Below are 22,100 nucleotides of genomic sequence, written 5' to 3' on the forward strand. Positions count from 1 at the left end.
GATTGCACCCCTGCCTGCAGCGAAAGCGGTTTGTCCAGCGGTAGCATGACTACTGCTGACTGAGTATGAAACTCCATCCCAAGGTACGTCAGTGATTGGGTCGGTGTCAACTTGGATTTTGGGAAGTTGATGATCCACCCGAACTGCTGGAGAGTCGCCAGAGCGACTGTAAGGCTGTTTTGACACGCCATCTGAGAGGGTGCCCTGACCAGAAGATCGTCTAAGTAGGGAATCACCGAGAGGCCCTGCGAGTGTAGGACCGCCACAACAGATGCCATGACCTTGGTGAACACCCGTGGGGCTGTCGCCAGGCCGAAAGGCAATGCCACGAACTGAAGGTGTTCGTCCCCGATGGCGAAACGCAAAAAGCGTTGATGTTCGGCTGCGATCGGCACATGGAGATAAGCATCCTTGATGTCGATCGATGCTAGGAAGTCTCCTTGTGACATCGAAGCGATGACAGAGCGGAGAGATTCCATCCGAAACCGTCTGGTGCTCACATGTCTGTTGAGCAGTTTGAGGTCCAGGACGGGACGGAATGAACCGTCCTTCTTTGGCACCACGAACAAGTTGGAGTAAAAGCCGCGACCATGTTCCTGGAGGGGAACAGGGATCACAACTCCTTCTGTCTTCAGAGCGTTCACCGCTTGAAAAAGTGCATTGGCTCGCTCAGGGGGCGGAGATGTTCTGAAGAAACGAGTCGGGGGACGAGAGCTGAACTCTATCCTGTAACCGTGAGACAGAATGTCTCTCACCCATCGGTCTTGAACATGTGGCCACCAGGCGTCGCAAAAGTGGGAGAGCCTGCCACCGACCGAGGATGCGGTTCGGGGATGCCGAGAGTCATGAGGAGGCCGCCTTGGAAGCAGTGCCTCCTGCGGCCTTTTGGAGGCGTGACTTGGACCGCCACGCATAGGAGTTCCTCTGGCCTTTCTCCGGCCTGCTGGACGAAGAGGATTGGGGCTTGGCGGAGGGACGAAAGGACCGAAACCTCGATTGTATTTTCCGTTGCTGAGGTCTCTTTGGTTTGGACTGGGGTAAGGAGGAGTCCTTTCCCTTGGATTCCTTAATAATTTCATCCAATCGTTCACCAAACAAGCGGTCGCCAGCAAACGGCAAACCGGTTAAGAACCTCTTGGAAGCAGAGTCTGCCTTCCATTCGCGCAGCCACATGGCCCTGCGGACTGCCACAGAGTTAGCGGATGCCACCGCTGTACGGCTAGCAGAGTCTAAAACTGCGTTCATGGCGTAGGAAGAAAAAGCTGATGCCTGAGAAGTCAAAGACGCAACCTGCGGAGCAGAATTACGTGTGACCGCATTAATCTCAGCCAGACAAGCTGAGATAGCTTGTAGTGCCCACACGGCTGCAAAGGCCGGGGCAAAAGACGCGCCCGTGGCTTCATAGATGGATTTCACCAGGAGCTCTATCTGCCTGTCAGTGGCATCCTTTAGCGATGATCCATCTGCAACCGATACCACAGATCTAGCCGCCAATCTAGAGACTGGGGGATCCACCTTGGGACATTGAGCCCAGCCCTTGACAACGTCAGAGGGGAAGGGGTAACGTGTGTCAGTGAGGCGCTTAGTAAAGCGCTTGTCCGGAACCGCTCTGGGCTTCTGGACAGCATCTCTGAAGTTAGAGTGATCGAAAAACGCACTCCTTGTACGTTTAGGGAACCGAAACTGGTGTTTCTCCTGCTGAGAAGTCGACTCCTCTACAGGTGGCGGCGGGGGAGAGATATCTAACACCTGGTTGATGGACGAGATAAGGTCATTTACTATGGCGTCCCCTTCAGGTGTATCAAGATTGAGAGCAACGTCAGTGTCAGAGCACTGAGCCGCGACGTCCGCCTCGTCCTCCAGAGAGTCCTCACGCTGGGAACCCGAGCAGCGTGAAGAAGTCGGAGAAGATTCCCAGCGGGCCCGCTTAGCCGGTCTGGGATTGTGGTCCGGGCCGAAGTCCTCCACGTGAGACCTAGGGCCCCCCCTGGGAACGTGCTGCGGCGCGGACAGAGAGGGGCCTGGGGGTGAAGATCCAACAGGGCCCGGGGCCTGTGTAGGGACCGGTCTGGACTGCAAAGCTTCCAGCAGCTTGGCAGACCATTTGTCCATGGACTGAGCCACGGATTGTGAGAGTGACTCAGAGTTTTTCAGCAAAGACTGCAAACTCTGTCCCTGCCGCCTGGACAGGTAGAGCAACGGATTCTACCTGAGCCGAGGGGCCCACTAGTGACCGAGGCTCCGGTTGTGGAAGTAAAACAGGGGTTGAGCATTGCTCACAGTGAGGGTAGGTGGAACCCGCAGGTAACTTAGCCGCACAAGAGGTACAGGTCGCAAAATAACCCTGTGTTTTGGCCCCCTTGCTCCTTGTAGACGACATGCTGTTGTCTCCTAGGAGAGTGATCACTGAGGGTATATGGGAAGGGTATACAGCCCGACCGAACAGAAATATATAAATATATATAGTATCTATTCCGGCACCCTAAGGGGACCAGCACCGGGTGACCGGTGTGGCTTACCGACCGCTAAAAAGCGGAGTGTGTGTCCTCCAGATTCCCTGCCTTAGGTCTCCCAGCGTTGCAGAGCTCTTTTCACAGGCAGAGTGCCAAAAAAATGGCTGCCGGAGCTCTCAGGGGAGGAGAGAAGCCGTGGGCGGCGTTAGAAAAGTGCGGGAATCTGGAGTCCCCACAGTGATCAGTGAGGGGGGGAGGAACATACAGGATGCCCTGGCCCTCACAGCCGACGTCAGGTCGGCAGTCCCGCCCTTATCCCTGATAGACAGGTCCGGGAGCGGGAGTTTTGCTACTAGGCCGCAATTGAAGCCGGGGCCTAAATTTAACACCGCGGCTGACAAACAGGCGCGGTCGGCGCGGAAGTCCGCCGGCCGTCACAAATAAGCAGCTGCTGCAGCGTCCGGGATGTAGGCGCTCCATGCACATCCCCCATGGGGGTACAGAGTACCTTGGTGATGCAGGGCCCGGTCCCTGAGGATTAACCAACTCCTGTCCGACAGATTCCCCCAGGGGCTGCGGAGGGAGCACGGTCCCAGTGACTGGATGACCGCTCAGGATCCCACTTCTCCCAGAGCCGCAAAAGGATGGTGAAGGAGACGGCATGAGGCTCCTGCCTTTGTACCCGCAATGGGTACCTCAACCTTAACAGCACCGCCGACTTAGTGGGGTGAGAAGGGAACATGCCGGGGGCCCACTTTTCTTCCAACCGATATAACTAAAATGAGAAGCTGAGTGGATGTGTGCCTCCTTCCACACAAAGCAAAAAACTGAGGAGCCCGTGATGCACGGGAGGGTGTATAGGCAGAGGGGAGGGGTTACACTTTTTAAAGTGTAATACTTTGTGTGGCCTCCGGAGGCAGAAGCTATACACCCAATTGTCTGGGTCTCCCAATGGAGCGACAAAGAAAGAAGGGATACAAAATAAATAAATAAATAAACGGTGTGGGATCTCCCATATGTTTTGATAACCAGCCACGATAAACACTGTCAGATTGCGCAACACGGCAACACAGCAGTCATGCAACAAGGCAGTGGGTTCTACAGAGTTCATTTAGGGCAGTGGGGAGCCCCTGGTGTGAACTCCAGTGACCTGACAGCTGGATTGACGGACTGCTGTGGCACCATGTCCCGCAATCCGGAAGCAGGTTCACTGCCTGCCATACTTGGTACTGTGGGAACCCGGCTGTGACCTCCGGTGAACGGTGAACTCAGTGACGTCACTGCTTCTCACAGCCTAGTGCCCCAATGCAGGCTATAGTAATCTGTCTCCTGCAGTACTCAAGGCTCCTAAGAGCACAGTGGCCTCCATAATCCTTAAATGGAAGAAGTTTGGAACCACAAGAACTCTTCCTAGACCTGGCCATCTAGCTAAACTGAATAATCGTGGGAGAAGAGCCTGGAGAGCCTTGGTGAAAGAGGTAAAGAAGAACCCCAAGATCACTGTGGCTGAGGTCCATAGATGCAGTATGGAGATGGGAGAAAGTTCCACTAAGTCAATTAGCAGTGCAGCCCTCCACCAGTCGGGCCTTTTTAGCAGAGTGGCCAGACAGAAGCCTCTCCTCAGTGCAAGATATATGAAAGCCCGCAAAGAGTTTGCAAAAAAACACATGAAGGACTCCCAGACTATGAGAAATAAGATTCTCTGGTCTGATGAGATGAAGATAAAACTTTTTGGTGATAATTCTAAGCGGTATGTGTGGAGAAAACCAGGCACTGCTCATGCCCTGCCCAATACAATCCCAACAGTGAAACATGGGGGTTGCAGCATCATGTTATGGGGGTGTTTTTCAGCTGCAGTTACAGGACGACTGGTTGCAATTGAAGAAGAGATGACTGCGGACAAGTACAGAGATATCCTGAAAGAAAACCACTTCCAGAGTGCTCTGGACCTCAGACTTGGCTGAAGGTTCACTTTCCAATAAGACAATGACCCTAAGGAAGGAAATACAGATTAGACATTAGGAAAAACTTTCTGACAACGAGGGCAGTCAGGGAGTGGAACAGGCTACCACGGGAGGTGGTGAGCTCTTCTTCACAGGAAATCTTCAAGCAGAAACTGGATAAATATATAGCTGGGATGATTTAGGAAAGCCTGCACTCGCAGAGGGTTGGACCCGATGGCCCTTGAGGTCCCTTCCAACTCTATCATTCTATAGCACACAGGTAAAATAACAAAGGAGTGGTTTCAGAACAACTCTGTGACCATTCTTGATTGGCCCAGCCAGAGCCCTGACCTAAACCCAATTGAACATCTCTGGAGAGACTTGAAAATGGCTGTCCACCAACGTTCACCATCCAACCTGATGGAACTGCAGAAGATCTGCAAGGAAGAATGGGAGAGGATCCCCAAATCCAGGTGTGAAAAACTTGTTGGGGTGCAGAGTGTATATTAATGAGAAAAAAATGAACTTATTTCAATTTACCAAATGGCTGCAATGAAACAAAGAGTGAAAACTTTAAAGGAGTCTGAATACTTTCTGTACCCACTGTAGATAACAATCAAGCTATTCACTGTTTATATATCACATACCATGATTAAGGGAGGGTCTTCCTTCTATAATTCCAGGCACTTCCAAAATCAAAAATCCACCACGCTTCTGTAAGCTAACGCCACTCAGGGTAAATTCTTTCATTTCTATTTCATTGTGGATATCATCAAGCCAAAGTAAAGTTGACATTTTATTTCGATAATTTGACAGCGTAAGCAACTGTTAATTAAAAAACAAAAAAAACCAAAAACTATCATTTATATATAAAAATCACAATTATACACTGTACAAATGTTCTAATGTGCTAATAAGACATATGCTAAAATGGCTACACTAACCAGCTTTTTGATAATCCATATAACTTAATATAACAGTCGTTCTATTTTTTATTTCATAAATCAATAGTATACATTAAAATAAGCAACCTTGTAATATATCTTATCAGACAAATTTGCTTCCTTCTCCTACTGGACTGTTCTTTCATTCTGAAAATTCTCAAATCAAGGGTAAAATCTGTCTTCAGTGAATACAGATTTTTATATTACTGAGATAGGAGATGGCAGTTGCTCCTTACAAGATTCTATTGTAGAAGGGAGGGCCAGGGAGGAGGGAGGAGCTGGAGGCAAAGCTCCTACTCCCCCCTCTCCCCTCCTTGCTGCATAGAATCTTATAAAAACCAACTGACATCCTTCTCGGTAATATAAAAATCTATATTCACTGATGACAGATTTTACTCTGGAATTGAGAATTTTGATTATAAACGATCAGTCCAGGAAGAGAAATAAGCAAATTTGTGTGACAAAATGTTACAAAATTATTTTTGTGTACTTTTAATTATACTAATAATCTGTATTTATACAGTGCCAATATATTCTGCAGTGCTTTACAATTCAAAGGTTCATATACAAACAGTCATAAGCAACAGTTATAGAAAATATAATCATTAAAAGCAAAAATAATGACGACCCTACTCTTAAGAGCTTATAATCCACAATGGGGTGAGGTGGGAGTGACACAAGGTACAAGTGTTTATTTACAATGAAGGTCCAGCCATCTTGAAGAAATGGGGGATAGATAAAGGCGATTGAGCCAGTCACCAGCCAATCTTTGTAGTGCTTTTGGGTGTGGTGGAGGTTGATAGAGAATTATATTCAGAAAAATAGTGACTGGGATATATATATATACTATATATTTGCCTAAGGAGCGAGATTGACTGCCCTACAGAGATGTGTCTTTAGGGAGCGTCTAAAACTGTGTAAGTTGTGGTTAGTCCAAAAAGAGGAATAAAAACCTCCAAAAGTGAAGCAAAAACTCAAAGACTAATGGCAGAAGATGTAAACTGCCCTGGCCAAAAAGACTAATGCACTGCCAGGATGCAGCAAGACCTCCATTAAATGGAGACATCATGTTAGGCCTTGCATATTATACTCTCAAAAAAGATCAGAAGAAAACTGATATGAGAACCAGTGGAGGAGTGCTGTGGAGGAAAGAGTGGGGGCAGCTGAGGATCATATAGTTACACTGCAAAAAGCAGAGAAAAAGTTCCAGCAGCAGATATGAGTTTTCCGCAAAAACGGATGACTTGGAGAACCGGTCCAGGAGGACCAATATAAGACTGGTGGGCATTTCGGAAAAAGAAGAGGGAAGAAATCCTACTGAATTCATAGAAACGTGGCTTAAAGAAAAGATTGGCGCTAATAATTTGACCAAGTTATATGCAATTGAGAGGGCACACAGAGTCCCAATGCAACCGCAACCACCTGGCAAGGGGCCCCGTATGATGCTGGCGAAACTGCTTAACTACAGAGACCGGGATATTATTCTACGCAAGTCGCGGGATCTGGAGAACCTGACAATTGATGGACACCCAGTGGCTATATACCCTGACTACTCTGTACCGGTACAGAAGCAAAGAATACAATTTACAGGGGTAAAGAGACGACTCCGTGAGCTAGGGGTTAAATATTCCATGATGTTCCCAAGAAAACTTCGAGTAGCAGCACTGGAGAAAGTGCACTTTTTTCTTGATCCAGAGGAGGCCATGAAATGGATAGACATCAATACAAGGAAGCTGCAAACAACAGGAGAAGGATAGAAGCTGGCTATGAGTGACACTGCAATTTCGTGATTTCCTGGACTACAGGACTGGCTACTCATAAGCATTTGCATATGCTAGAGTAGAAGGAGACTTCATAAGCCCATTTTTATGGCAGTGACGGTACACTCCTCCCTCCCTTTTTTTTTTTTCCTTTCTCTTCCCGGTTATTATTGTTGATCTCTTGCTCCTGTCCCTGAGTGTTAGATGGGGCAGGGAGAAGTTTCTTAACACTAAGCTGGACAATGACAGGAGGAGGATAATCATTCCCTTTTTTTTTTTCCCTTCTGGCCGTGAGGCGGCGATTGATAAATGCTTAAGTTTTCAAAAATTCATATGTTAGCAGTTTACATTATATGATATATGCAAATGAAAACGAATATGGTGAAGGCGGGAGGTGAGTTGGGGGGGTTCTGCTCATTGGAATGAGACAGGTTTGGTATGAGAGAAAAGGAGGAAGGAGGTCAACCGGTCTGGGGGAGACAGACCTCATTCCCTATAAGGGAGTTAAAGATATAAATCGGAGGTGGAGGAGTTTTATTGGGGTGGTTCTAAGGGGCGGGTTAGGGAAGGGAAAGACTCACCGTACAAAGGGACAGGATGTTTGTTTAAAGATAACCAGTAATTTTCAACATGGGAGAGGAAATTAAAATACTACGTTGGAAAGTAAGGGGACTGTCAGAGGTAGAAGAGATGCAATGATAAAATATATGCTAGACCAGAGACCATCAATAATGTGTGATGGAGACGCATTTGACGAGCGAAACGACAAATTTACTGAACAAGCGATGGGTGCAAAAGACGTATCACTCAACTTTTTCTACTTATGCTAGAGGGGTCTCCGTGTTGGTCCATAGATCCGCCCTATATGAAGTGGAGACATGGATAGACACAGAGGGACAATATGTCATGGTGATCTGTAAGTTGTATGGACAATTATTATGCATTACTGCTATATATGTTCCACCGCCTTACACTAGTGTCAAAATTAAAGAGGTGAGAGAGCGTTCGGCTAAATGGGGGAATTTGCCATTCTTGTTGGTCGGTGACTTTAATAATGTCATAAATGCATATTGGGACAGGAGCAGAAACTCACGGGAGGCGAGGAGGGACGGAGTGACAGCATTTGGTATCTTTATTCAGGAATTAGGGTTGGTAGACGTTTGGAGGATAAGGAATTTAGGGGTGACCTGTTTTTCCTGTCACTCAGCGACCCATGGTACGCTTTCCCGTATAGACCTGGCCTTGGGAAATGAAATGATGGATTCTGGAATTTCAAATGTTGAATATTTGGCTAGAGTAATATCGGATCATAGTCCAATAGTGGTATCTATTAATAAACGGGGAGTAGCGGAGAGGCTAACAAGAGAATGGAAGCTACATCCGGTTTGGGTAAAAAGTATTGACATGGACAGTATAGCCAGTGAGATTCTGGAATATTTTACCCTTAATAGAGGTAGTGCGGATCCATTGGTAGTTTGGGAAGCCATGAAGGCATACCTGAGAGGCCTTTTATTTAGAGACGTTTGCCGGTGTAAGTCTCATAGTAGACAGGGGGAAATTGATTGCTTAGAAGCTTTGAAAGGAGCAGAAGCAGAGATGGTAACACTGCCCACACCAGAGAATAGGCAGAAGCTAAAAGCAGTGCAGGAAGAAGTTAATAAAGTGCTTTTGGAGAAAGTAGCTAAGAAGCAGGCTTTTCAAAAAGAGAACTTTTATGCGGAGGGAGAAAAGGTGGGACATCTGTTGTCGGTGGTGACGGCAGCTCAGAGACAATCATCCTTTGTGCATTGCATTTGCACCACAATGGGAGATTTGGTTACGGAGGGGGTAGATATTCCGCACACGTTCGCAGCCTTTTATGAGGAATTATATTCCACTAGAGGGCAGATGAGACAGAGCGACCTAGTGGCTTTCTTAGGTACAATGACATTACCCAAAATTACAGAGACAGAGAAACAGTCTAGAGGGCCCTATCACACTTGAGGAGATAGAGAGCGATTTGAATGGCATGGCAAATGAAAAAGCCCCGGGGGTAGATGGTCTGCCAGTGGAGGTATACAAATCTCTGGAAGAAATACTCTTACCCAATTTGCTGAGTGTCTTAGAGGAGGCAAGGGAGAGGGGGACACTGCCAGAGTTTATGAGGGAGGCGATAATAACAGTGATACCTAAAGAGAATAAGGATCCAAAACTCCCTGAATCATACAGGACCATCTCACTGTTAACGACGGATGTAAAAATTTTGGCCAAAGTACTCTCTAATCGATTAACAGAAGTGATATCTACCCTAATCCACCAGGATCAGTCGGGTTTTATGCCTAATAGATCCACGGAAAAAAATATACGAAGATTATACCGTAACATGCAACTGCTGGTGGACAATCCGGGACAGAGAGTAATAGCCTCATTAGATGCTCATAAAGCATTTGACAGTGTGGAATGGGGGTATCTGTGGGGAGTGCTAAGACATATGGGATTTGGCCCTAATTTTATATCCTGGATACAGCTGTTATACGCTAGACCAGTAGCTAAAGTGAGGATTAATGGAATGTTGTCACACAAGGTGGATTTACAAAGGGGTACTCGCCAAGGATGTCCACTCTCGCCTCTCCTTTTTGCTCTGGCAGTGGAACCACTGGCGGCTGCTATACGGCAGAACAGAGACAAAGGGATTTGTATATGGCCATCTAGAAGAGAAGATAGCACTCTATGCAGACGACATTCTATTGTTTCTGGGAGACCCAGGGGCATCGTTGAGCTGTGCCATGCAGGTGATCGAGCGGTATGGGGGGATCTCTGGACTGACTATCAATTGGACCAAATCAAATCTGTTTCAGGTGGACACGGGAGTGGATGGGTCGATCCTGGGTGATGAGGTCAACAGACTGCGTGTTGTGGACCAGTTTAGATATCTGGGTATTCAGGTATCCATGTCAATTGGGAACTACATTACTATTAATCTAGTCCCTTTGCTGAAGCAACTGTGAAGTAAGATAACTGCGTGGAATAAGCTTTAATTATCAGTAATAGGACAGATTAATCTTATTAAAATGGTGCTTATGCCCAAGATACTGTATGTGTTGCACAATTCTCCTGTTTGGATCCCTCAGAGTCACTTTAAGGAGATTGATTCCATATTCCATGCTCTAATATGGAAGAACAAACAAGCCAGACTTAAACTCGAGACGCTACAGAGATCGAAGGATGAGGGGGGCTAGCACTACCCAATCCGGGAATATATTATCTGGCAGATCAGAGTCAACATTTCAGGGGATGGGCAGATTTAGGGGTAATAGACCCAGCATCCAGACTGTTAGGGCATGTTCTGCATCGGAAACCATTAGTGTTCGGACTGGAGGACGGATCATTTGGGAGAATAGGAAAAACGAGCCCCACACTTACCCTGATGAATGGAATCCGGAGGAAAATCAAGCAAATAAGAGGGATTACAGCAATAACTGAATTCTCTCCGTTGTGGGACAATGAAAATTGCTCTGAGATATACAAGATAGGCAAAATTAAGGAATGGGCACGTAAAAGGTGTATGGTATGTGGGGCAAATTCTTAGCCAGGGACGTCTGAAATCGTTTACGCAAATACAGGATGAGTTTGGGATATCCCCACTTGGGTGGTACCAGTACAAACGGTTGGCGCATGCAGTGGTGGCTCAGGGGGTTAAGCAATCATTGCTGGTACAGGCAGACCTAGTACTGAAATATGTGTGTAGTAGTGGACCCACAAGAGGAATCATATCTACTATATATAGGGACCTACTGCATACTTATTTGCTTGATCACATTGTAAACACTAGGACTAAATGGGAGGCAGAGATGGACGGGATCACTGATGAGGTATGGGATAGTGTTTTGGAATACATAGCGAAATTATCAATGAGTGAACCAGCAAGATTATCCCACCTCTACGTGGTGCATAGGGCATATAGATCCCCACCAATTATGTGTAAAATGGGATTGAGGAGTAACTCAGACTGTCCTAGATGTAATGGAGAACGTGCCGGCATTTTCCACATGATGTGGATGTGCCCCAGGTTGGCACCCTTTTGGATAACTGTTCTTAATATAATAGAAGGAGCTTATAGATGTAAACTTCCCAGACAACCCTTGGTATGTCTTCTAGGTTATGTGGAGGAAATTAGAGTAGACAACAATTTTAAAATAGTGATAGCCAGACTGCTGTATGCGGCAAGGAAAGTAATTGCCAAACACTGGATGCAGGGGGACCCACCGACTAGAGGGGAATTTGTCACATATGTTAATCATATTGTTCGAATGGAGAGAAGCATATATGGGAAAAGGAACCAACTTGCACTTTGATAGATTGTGGAATCCGTGGTTGCAATATGGATAAATATTAGAGTTGGGAGATGTTGGACTATGGGCAGAGATAGTTAGTTCTATGCATTCCAATATATGCTATTGAAGGGTTAAAATGTAAGATCTTTGATATTGATATGGGTAATATGTACGCTGAGGGGGGAGGGGGAGGGGATGTTGGGGAGGGAAAGTTTATAGTTCTGCTCATTATTGCTGAAAATATATCACATGTTTTGTATACTTGGTGAAAAATAAAAATTTATCTGATTAAAAAAAAAAAAAAGTGGGAGTAGGCAAGGCGCTCCAAGAGTTTAGAGATGAAGGGGAGATTGGAGACTGGTCTGTAGCTATTTGTGCAGGATAGGTCACAATAAAGCTTTTTTTTTTTTTTTTTTTTAAAATAATGGAGTAATGTGTATACAGTGTTTGAAGGAGGAGGAGGGTAAGTTATCAGAAGAGAGGGAGAGATTGAAGATTTTAGTTAGATTAGTAGTGACAACCAGAGAGACTGAAGTAGGTGTGAGGCAATGAGGTCAGTAGTAGATGTATTAGGAAAAGAAAACAGGAGCCTGGAGACTACTTCTTCTGTAACTGGGTAAAATGTGGAGAGTGAACCAGATGAGATGTGGGGAGGGATGGTAATCATGGAGCTTGGTGGCCGGGAGCTGATTTCCTAACGGATATTTTCTATTTTCACTGTAAAGTCTGTTTGGCAAAGTGAAGGGCAGAGTTATAGGTTCTTAAAGGGAACCTGTCATCAGAAATTTAGCTATAAAGCTAAACGTTCCCCCCTCTGCAGCTCCTGGGCTGCATTCTAGGAAGCTTCCTATAGTTCTTGTGGCCCCTTTTATACCAAAATAAACACTTTGTAAACTTGTACCTTTTCTTATGCAAATTTCGTAAATCTTCCATGGGGGCGGGCTGCCTGGGGTCCGTTGCTCTTCCTCCAGCAGATTTACGCCGCCCCCGAACGCTGAATTTCAAAGCTCAGGACGCCGCCCCTCGGTGCCCGTGGTCCCGCGCATGCGCTGTTCCACTGTAGCGGTGCCGTGCACTGTGTGCACGTGTGACCGCTGGTGACGCTTTGCGTGGGCACGAGGTTATGGGTGGCGCTGTGAGTGTCATCAGCAAGTGCCGCCCATAACCTCGTGACCGCACTTTCCCCTATTACTCCAGCGTTATGCGCAAGTGCTCGCTGGCCAGATGACCGGACGTCACCTCTTTCCCATCCTGCTCAGCAGCAGGTGACGTCCGGTCATCTGGCCAGCGAGCGCTTGCGCATAACGCTGGAGTAATAGGGGAAAGTGCGGTCACGAGGTTATGGGCGGCACTTGCTGATGACACACAGCGCCGCCCATAACCTCGTGCCCGCGCAAAGCGTTACCAGCGGTCACACGTGCACACAGTGCACGGCACCGCTACAGTGGAACAGCGCATGCGCAGGACCACGGGCACCCAGGGGCGGCATCCTGAGGTTTGAATTTCAGCGTTCGGGGGCGGCGTAAATCGGCAGGAGGACAGCAACGGACCCCAGGCAGCCCGCCCCCATGGAAGATTTACGAAATTTGCATAAGAAAAGGTACAAGTTTACAAAGTGTTTATTTTGGTATAAAAGGGGCCACAAGAACTATAGGAAGCTCCCTAGAATGCAGCCCAGGAGCTGCAGAGGGGGGAACTTTTAGCTTTATAGCTAAATTTCTGATGACAGGTTCACTTTAACACAAATTTATAATGGATAAAGTTTTCCGGTGTGTGAACTTAACTCCATAGGTGTTTGGCACTCCTAGAGCATCGCTGGAGAAATTGAGTTTGTGATGTCAGCCTGGGCTGTTTTACTCTGTTTAAAAGTTCTGAGACTGAGGGGTGCTACTTAGTCCAGGTTGTTTCTGAGTAAGTCATTCTAGTGATTTACAGCCCGATCTTGACAGGAAAAAGAAAAGATTGCGGGCAGTAATGAGTGTATGGAGTCTGAATATATGAGGATTAATGGCTTGTAGATTTCTGAATAAGTGATAGGTGGGAGGGTTCTCGGGTGGGTGAGGATTTGGGCGTGAAGGAGAGTATGTTGTAGTCAGAGAGGGGAAAAAGTAAGTTATCTAAGTGAGAGAATTTGCAGAGGAGGACGAAGACCAGGTCAAAAATATTAACAACTTTGTGTGTCTCAGAGGTTGAGAGCTGTGAGAGGCCAAGAGTGGTGGTTAGAGATAGAAGCTGGGATGCAGATTAGATGGTTTATGGGGATCTTGAAGTCTTCCAGGATAAAGGTTGGTAATTCTGAGGACATTAAGTGCAGCAGCCAGGCAGAAAAATGGTAAAAAAAAAAAATGGGGTGGTTGAGCCTGGGGGACGATATACAACCACTACTCTGAGGAAGAGGGTATGGAAGAGTCTAATGGTGTGTGTGGACCTCAAAAGAAGGGAATGAGAGGGGGATGACCAGGAAAGTGGGGATAGGAGTAAGGCTATGTGCGCACGTTGCGTACAGTCACTGCAGAAATTTCTGCAGCGATCTGAAGAGCACATGTGCGCTTTAGATTGCTGCAGAAATGTCCGTAGTGAGCGCCGATTCCATGCGCTCTGCCTGCAGCTCCTGCCATACACAGAGCAGGAGCTGCCGGCAAAGCGCAGGAAAGAAGTGACATGTCACTTCTTTTTACGCAGCGCTTCGGCAGTAGCCGAAGCGCTGCGCTCCTAAACGCCACGTGCGCACGGCCCCTGCACAATCTCCATAGACTGTGCAGGGGACGCAGGACGCATGCAGTTACGCTGCGCTACAAAGCGCAGCGTAACTGCATGTATTTACGCAACGTGCGCACATACGCTAAGCACACTCCACCACCATGTTTGTTTGCAGGTGTCATGGAATGGGAAAAGTATAAACCGCCATGAGAAATGACGACATGGGAACCACTGAATGAATCCTGGATCCAGGTTTCAATGAGGGCTATTAAAACACAAAAATTACCCCAAGCTGTATTAAAATATAACCTTTATGGTCCCATACGGGGACTAAGTAAAAAAGTGAAAAAACCTTGTAAAAATATAAAAAGTAAAAAAGAAAATAACGAAGTAAAAAAAAAAATTTGCAAAATATAATATACCAATAAAAATGTTCTTTATTTTGTTTTTTACGTAAATATACATTTGGTATCACCGCATCAGGAACAACTCAATCTATAACACTGTCACACTTGTTAACCCCTTCAATGAACACCGTATAAAATTATATATATATGACATAAAATCAAAAGTATTTTTTTCATAGAGCGGACCAAAAAGTAGAATAAACAAGCCTAGTGCACCCCTAGATGAATTCCTTGAGAGGTGTAGTTTCTAGATTGGGTTCACTTGTGAGGGATTTCTGTTTGGGCATGTCAGGGGATTTTCAAATGTGACAGTGTCTGCAATCTATTCCAGCCAAAATGGCATTCCAAAATTCAAACAGCGCTACTCCCCTTCCGAGCCCCGCCACAAACACAAACAGAACTTTTCCACCACAAATGGGAAATCTGTGCTCTCAGGAGAAAATGGATCATATAATTTGTTGTGCAATTTCTCTTGTTAACTTGTAAAAATGAAAAATTTGCGTTTAAACCAACATTTTTGAGGTAAAAATTATTTTTTTCCATTTTCACGGCTCAACAGTATAAAATTATGTGAAGCACATGTGTGATCAAGGTGATCATTAAATTCCTTGAGGGATGGTCTAGTTTCCAAAATTGGGTGACTTATGGGGAGTTTCCGCTATTCAGGTAAATCAGGGGCTCTGCAAAAGCGTCATGGTGTTTGCAATTCATTACAAAACCTGTCATGCGCCAAAACAGTAGTTTTCTACTACATATGGGGATCCGAGTACTCAGAAGAAATTGCACACCAAAATTTTTGGTCCATTTTGTCAAGTTATTCTTGTAAAAGTGAAAATTTGGGAGCTAAAGCAATATTTTTGTTGGAGAAAGTAAAATTTTAATTTTGTCCTTCCACATTACATTAGTTCCTGTGAGGAAACTAAAGGGTTAATAAACTTCTTGAATGTTGTTTTGAGTACTTTGAAGGGTGTAGTTTTTAAAATGGTGTCACTTTAATATTTTTTGTAAAAAATGATTCTAAAAAAAAAAAAAAAAAATTTGTAAGTTATGTTGAAAAAATTAGAAATTGCTGATAAATATTTTAAGCTTTCTAAACTTAAGAAAAAAAAAAAAAAGATTAAAAAATGGTGCTTATATAAAATAGACATGTGGCACATGTTATTTATTAACGTGATACAATAATTTGGTTTAAGGGCATAAAAATCAAAAAAGTGTGAAAACTGCAACATTTTCTAAAAACGTCAAATTTTCATTATTTTCATAAATAAACGCAGATCACATCAACGTTCAAGAGTTACCTTATAAAAGGACACTGGTCAGAATTGTAAAATTTGGCCTGATCAGGTGAGTGAAAAAAAGCTTGGGGGTGAAGGGGTTAAAAAAGGGTCACACAAGTAAATGATTGCAGATAATGTAAAAGTTATATGGCAGGGCCTAAATATTACATCAACATTATATTGGGCACCAATAAAATAAAAATAAGGAAGTAGTCAACATACAACTACAAATTAAATGGTTCCTTAACTAGTTCCTTAAAAGGGGTTGTCCCACGAAGAAAGTACAGTGGAATCTTTGTTTACGAGAACAATTCATTCTGGCAATGTGCTTGTAAACCAAGTTACTCGTCTAGCAAAGCAAAATTTCCCATAGGAAATAATAGAAGCTCAGACAAAACTTGTTCAATGTCCCATCCTGGTCCCGTATTGTGCCATTCCACATACCCACGCACACACACAAACAAACACACACGCACCCACACATATTATGCTCACCTTATCTTCCGTTCCATCGCCGGCCTCATGGTTCTTGTAGTCCGCCGGTACAGGATGTGTACCGGGTAACCATTGCGACAGATGCAGGAGCTTCCACTACCAGCTCGCTGACTTTGAGAAGCAGCTGACAGCAGAAGTTCCTCCATCGTCGCGATGGTTACCAGATACACATCTTGTACCGGCGGACTACAAGAACCAGGAGGCCGGCGAGGGACTGGAAGGTGAGGTGAGCATATGTGTGTGTGTTTGTGCAGACTGCAAAAGCGGGTTAGAGCGTGGTAAAAGTATGGAACTGGAAGAGTGTGCAGTGAGTATTTGCTCGTACAGCAGAGTTACAAATTTACAGCAAACTTTGCTCGTATAGCGAAATACTTGCACACCAAGTTACTCGTAAACCGAGGTTCCCCTGTACATTTTAATCAATAGATCTTGAAATAATAATATTTTCCACAATTGATTGTGTTTAAAAAAACATTCCATTGCTGAGACAATCTTATAAATGTGCCCCTGCTATGTACTGTGTAATGGCCGTGTCTGACCGTCCAGGGACATGGTCTGATCATACCACAGCTCCTGGGCTGGGGAGGAAGAAAAAAGTATACAGAACAAGATTGCAAATAAATGCTTTGAGGTAAAACATTTTTTTTTTTTAAAAAAAAAACAGGGAAAATTGTTACCTCACAAAAACCATCTATGATCCTGTGCTGTGATGTCTTTTTTTTACCTCCACCCCAGCACAGGAGATGTGATATGATCAGACCATGTCTCTGTACGGTCAGACACAACCATTACACAGTACATAGCAGGGACACATATATAAGATCAGCTCAGCACAAAAACTTTTTTTTTTTTTTTTAAAAAAACACATCAAATTGTGGACCTTATTATAATTCCAAGATCTATTGATTAAAATTAACTTTAAAATTAACTTTGTTCATGGAAAAAACTCCTTTAACTACCTCCCACTGACCATAAATGTTTGTCCAGTCCATATTATACTCTGCACTGGCGCTCTAAAACATCACTATTACTTCCACAGCTGTAGAAGCGGGGAGCTGGCTGTAAGACATAACAGACTCCTCATTAGGAAGGCAGAGAGGGTTTCTTACTGTCTCTGCCTTCCCGACAGCTAGTGTATATACAGCTTTAAACAAGTGTTGTGAATACACTATAGGAAACGTCAGTGCTTGCTCCTCTGGATCCAGCAGTTGTGTAATTGGCTATAGAGAGGGTGCAGTAGCTGCTACATTCTAGAAGACTCTATCAACACTGCTGTGCAGTCAGTAGAGTGAATTTTCCCTTTTACGGCTACTGATAAACCAAGCCTATTTATAGGGAAAATCGGATTTAGAAAATGTCAATGTTGAAATGCCCTCTAAAGGTCTTTTGCAAGGTCACTGGGGAATAGGGGGCACTGTGTGAAATAAATGAAAAGAAATAGAAAGCAGTAAAGAAACCCCCCACTGCCTGATACATAATTGTAACGGAAGGGGGAACAAATTTTGAAATGTATTCTATAGTAGTCCTTTAAAAAAAAGTTTTAAAAGTGGGAAAGACCGACATATTTCCCACCAATATTGGCAAATAATAATAAAAAAATATGAGTATGAAAAAAACATAAAAATTACACCCATGTATCACGAAAAAGAAATGCAAAAATGATTTAAGTTTGCAAACAAAAAAAGCTGCAGCTCTTTAAATTGCATGTACGGCGAAAAATAAATAATGGGTGAATGTGCCTGGTCAAGAACTTCGATGAAAGGTCTGGACATGAATTGGTGAAGTAAGAATATTCTGACAGATTAATTAAAAAAATGTCCTATAGTTAGAACAAAACCAGAGCAGACATGTGTAAAATGCACTGAATGTCCTCCCAGTCACACTCACCTCTCCTAGACAAGGCTCTATGGCCAGGACATCCATATTCTGCTCCACACACTTCCTGAGTCTTTCTGGTATAGGGTACATAGGAAGGAAACTTGGAAGTTGTCTTCTAGATGGTCTAAAATTGTAAGAGGGGTTAACTTATTTACCAATTAAGTATTAATGATCAGGAATTTTTGTGAAACTACTTTTTGAAGTTCCATCCATTTTAGGATAAAAGCACTCAATGAACAAAAAGCCAGCTCACCTATTGCAGTAGGTTGCTTGTGGAGAACGAGAACCGCTCTGACCAGCGAAAAAATCCCAAAATAGCAAACAGCTCTCAACGATATTGAGTACTTTATTGAGAGAATAAAATCAAGATCCACACATACAAAAAAAAAACAAAATAGCAACAAATTGTTAAATGAAGTCCATGATAATGTAAACGCAAATGTTCATGAGGGGCGACAAGCTACGTTACGGTGTCCTTTGTCATTGAACATTTTTCACTATTTTTTGTCATGTGTGGATCTTGATTTTATATTTTATTGTTGGAAGCTGGATTCTGCTGCTAAAAACATTTAATATAATGTTCCTTTGCAGCAGCGAAAGGAGGTTAAGAAGCAAGACCTACTTAAGGAATTTACAATATTATTATAGCGCCGGTATGTAGACAGGCTCAGACTGGACCACTGAGGAACAGGTGAATTCCTCAATGGGCCCCTGTACAGGAGTGAGCCCCCACCTCCCTATATGAGCAGTAGTAAGCGCAATACACACGACTCCTCTAGGGGCGGACATATCATTGGTGTAGAAGCACAGGGGCCTATGAGGTAAGGGGGCCCATACTCCCCTCAAACAGGTGTAATTGTGCATTGTACTGAGGTACTGCAGTCCCTATTTACTGTTCTTGCACAGGGACCCTCTTCTGTGTCTTCCTCAGGACTCCTCTATATACAGTACCTTGAAAAAAAAATATTCATACCCTGTGAGCTTTTCCCACAAACCTAAATGTATTTTCTAGGGATATTATGTGATATACCAACACAAAGTAGTAAGTATTTTTGAAGTGTAAAGGAAATGATACATGGTTTTCTAAATTGTGACACGCATTTGTATCCAGCCTCCACAAATCAATACTGTACTTTGAAAGACCACCTTTTGCTAAAATTGCTGCTGCAAAACTTTGGTATCTGTCTCTGCCAGCTTTGCACATCTAGAGGCTGCAATTTTTGCAGATTCTTCTTTGCCAAATAGCTCTAGCTCAGTGAGTTCGGATGGAAAGAGTTTGTGAACAGCAATTTTCAATTTTTGCCGCAGATAATTAACCCTTCCCGACACTGTACATACTATATTGTGGTGCGTTCCCGTAAATAGACATAATGGTATGTCATGGTAATCATGTGAGCATAGGAGCCCATGCCCATGCGTTTGCAGCCGGGAGTTTGGCTTACATGACAGCGGAGACGCTTGCTCTCGTAGCCAAAGATGGTGCCTGCACTGCCCCTGGCTGTTTAACTACCTAAAAACGGTATACACACACATTATATATGTCTATATATATATATATATGTCTATCTATATATATAATTGCCTTATTCTGTCTGTCTGTCTGTCATGCTCCAAAATTGTGTCACGGTGACATTGTGTCACCGTGACATGTCCTTACGGTGACACAAAGCTGATTGGCCGCTGGGTTCGCCATGGCCCCGCCCCCCCACACGGATTGGCCTCTCGCCCCGGCTGCGCCCCCACACGGATTGGCCAGCCGCTCGCCCAGGCTCTGCCCCCCCCCACAGATTGGCCTCTCGCCCCAGCACCCTGCAGGCATTGGCAACTCGCCCACGCCACGCCCCGCCCCCCTCACGCAATAGACGTTAGCTCTCGCCCCCCCCCCCGCATTGCCCGAACTGACACGGTCACGGAGCCACGAATCCCAGGTGAGTACTGTACTCCCCCCCCCCTTTTCCCCCCTCACCAACGGGAGCCCACATCAGCGTACGCCGCCGCCGTATGCTGGTGTTGGCTCCCGTGCGAGCGGGGGACGTGTTGCCCTGGTAACCATGCTTGCATAGTTACCAGTAAATCAAGGTCCTGCAGCGGCGGGACTTCCACACGCACAAACATAACAGCACACACACACGCATACACACACACATCAGATCGCACTCACTCTCACAAACACCTCACACACACCTCACACACACCTCACACACACCTTACACACACATCGCATCCACACACTCACAGCATCCGGCGATATCGCTTGCTTCTCGGCCTCGATACTGTGCTGTTGTGATCTTCCAGGACCTGACGGAGGATCACATGGCCAGAGGCATGTGGTATGTCCGGATGTTGTGAGTATCAGCGCGTATGTGCGATATCGTCAGTGTCTGTGTGTGTGAGTGGATGCGATCGGGTGTGTGTGAGTGGATGCGATCGGGTGTGTGTGAGTGGATGCGATCGGGTGTGTGTGAGTGGATGCGATCGGGTGTGTGAGTGTCGGCAGAGGAGCACGGCGTGCTGGAGGAGGCTGGGAGCAGAGAGGCTGATCATGGGGAAGGCTGGGAGGAGAGAGGCTGATGCTGGGGGAGGCTGGGAGGGGGAGGCTGATGCTGGGGGAGGCTGGGACGAGGGAGGCTGATGCTGGTGGAGGCTGATGCTTGGGGAGGCTGATGCTGGGGGAGGCTGGAAGGAGAGAGGCTAATGCTGGTGGAGGCTGATGCTTGGGGAGGCTGATGCTGGGGGAGACTGGGAGGGGAAGGCTGATGCTGAGGGAGGCTGGGAGGAAGGAGGCTGGGAGGAGAGAGGCTGATCCTGGGGAAGGCTGGGAACGGGAGGCTGATGCTGATGGAGGCTGGAAGGAGAGAGGCTGATGCTGGGGGAGGCTGGAAGGAAAGAGGCTGATGCTGGTGGAGGCTGATGCTTGGGGAGGCTGATGCTGGGGGAGACTGGGAGCGGAAGGCTGATGCTGAGGGAGGCTGGGAGGAAGGAGGCTGGGAGGAAGGAGGCTGGGAGGAGAGAGGCTGAACCTGGGGAAGGCTGGGAAGGGGAGGCTGATGCTGGGGGAGGCTGGAAGGAGAGAGGCTGATGCTGGTGGAGGCTGATGCTTGGGGAGGCTGATGCTGGGGGAGACTGGGAGCGGAAGGCTGATGCTGAGGGAGGCTGGGAGGGGGAGGCTGGGAGGAAGGAGGCTGGGAGGAGAGAGGCTGATCCTCGGGAAGGCTGGGAAGGGGAGGCTGATGCTGAGGGAAGCTGGAAGGAGAGAGGCTGATGCTGGGGGAGGCTGGAAGGAGAGAGGCTGAGGCTGGGAGGAGAGAGGCTGATGCTGGGGAAGGCTGATGCTGAGGGAGGCTGGGAGGGGAAAGCTGATGCTGGGGAAGGCTGGGAGGACGGAGGCTGGGAGGAGAGAGGCTGATCCTGGGGAAGGCTGGGAGAGGGAGGCTGATGCTGGAGGAGGCTGGAAGGAAAGAGGCTGATGCTGGCGGAGGCTGATGCTGGGGGAGGCTGGAAGGAGAGAGTCTGATGCTGGTGGAGGCTGATGCTTGGGGAGGCTGGGAGAGGGAGGCTGATGCTGAGGGAGGCTGGGAGGAGGGAGGCTGGGAGAGGTAGGCTGAGAGAAGAGAAGCTGATGCTGGGGGAGGCTGATGCTGGGGGAGGCTGGGAGAGGGAGGCTGATGCTGGGGGAGGGTGGGAGGAGGGAGGCTGGGAGGAGAGAGGCTGATGCTGGGGAAGGCTGGGAGGAGAGAGGCTGATGCTGGGGACAGAGAGGAGAGGCTGATGCTGGGAGGAGAGAGGCTGATGCTAGGATGAGAGAGGCTGATGCTGGGAGGAGAGAGGCTGATGCTGGGAGGAGAGAGGCTGATGCTGGGGGCAGAGAAGCTGATGCTGGGGGCAGAGAGGCTGATGCTGGTGCAGCATGGGGGATGGAGCATGATGGGG

At 46.3% G+C, this 22,100-nt stretch overlaps 1 protein-coding gene across 1 annotated transcript in view; it reads right to left on the reverse strand.

Moving 5' to 3' along the window:
• Positions 1-22,100, reverse strand: part of MOV10L1 (Mov10 like RNA helicase 1) — a 371,844-nt gene that overhangs the window by 162,502 nt on the left and 187,242 nt on the right. The window contains exons 9-10 of the mRNA XM_075345097.1: positions 18,180-18,294; positions 5,044-5,221 (exon numbers count right to left, since the gene is read on the reverse strand). Of these exons, the coding sequence (XP_075201212.1) occupies positions 5,044-5,221; positions 18,180-18,294 (293 nt within the window). The remainder of the gene's footprint in view (positions 1-5,043; positions 5,222-18,179; positions 18,295-22,100) is intronic.

Source organism: Anomaloglossus baeobatrachus, chromosome 4 (genome assembly GCF_048569485.1).
Source record: "Anomaloglossus baeobatrachus isolate aAnoBae1 chromosome 4, aAnoBae1.hap1, whole genome shotgun sequence".
In the NCBI taxonomy this organism is placed as follows: domain Eukaryota; kingdom Metazoa; phylum Chordata; class Amphibia; order Anura; family Aromobatidae; genus Anomaloglossus; species Anomaloglossus baeobatrachus.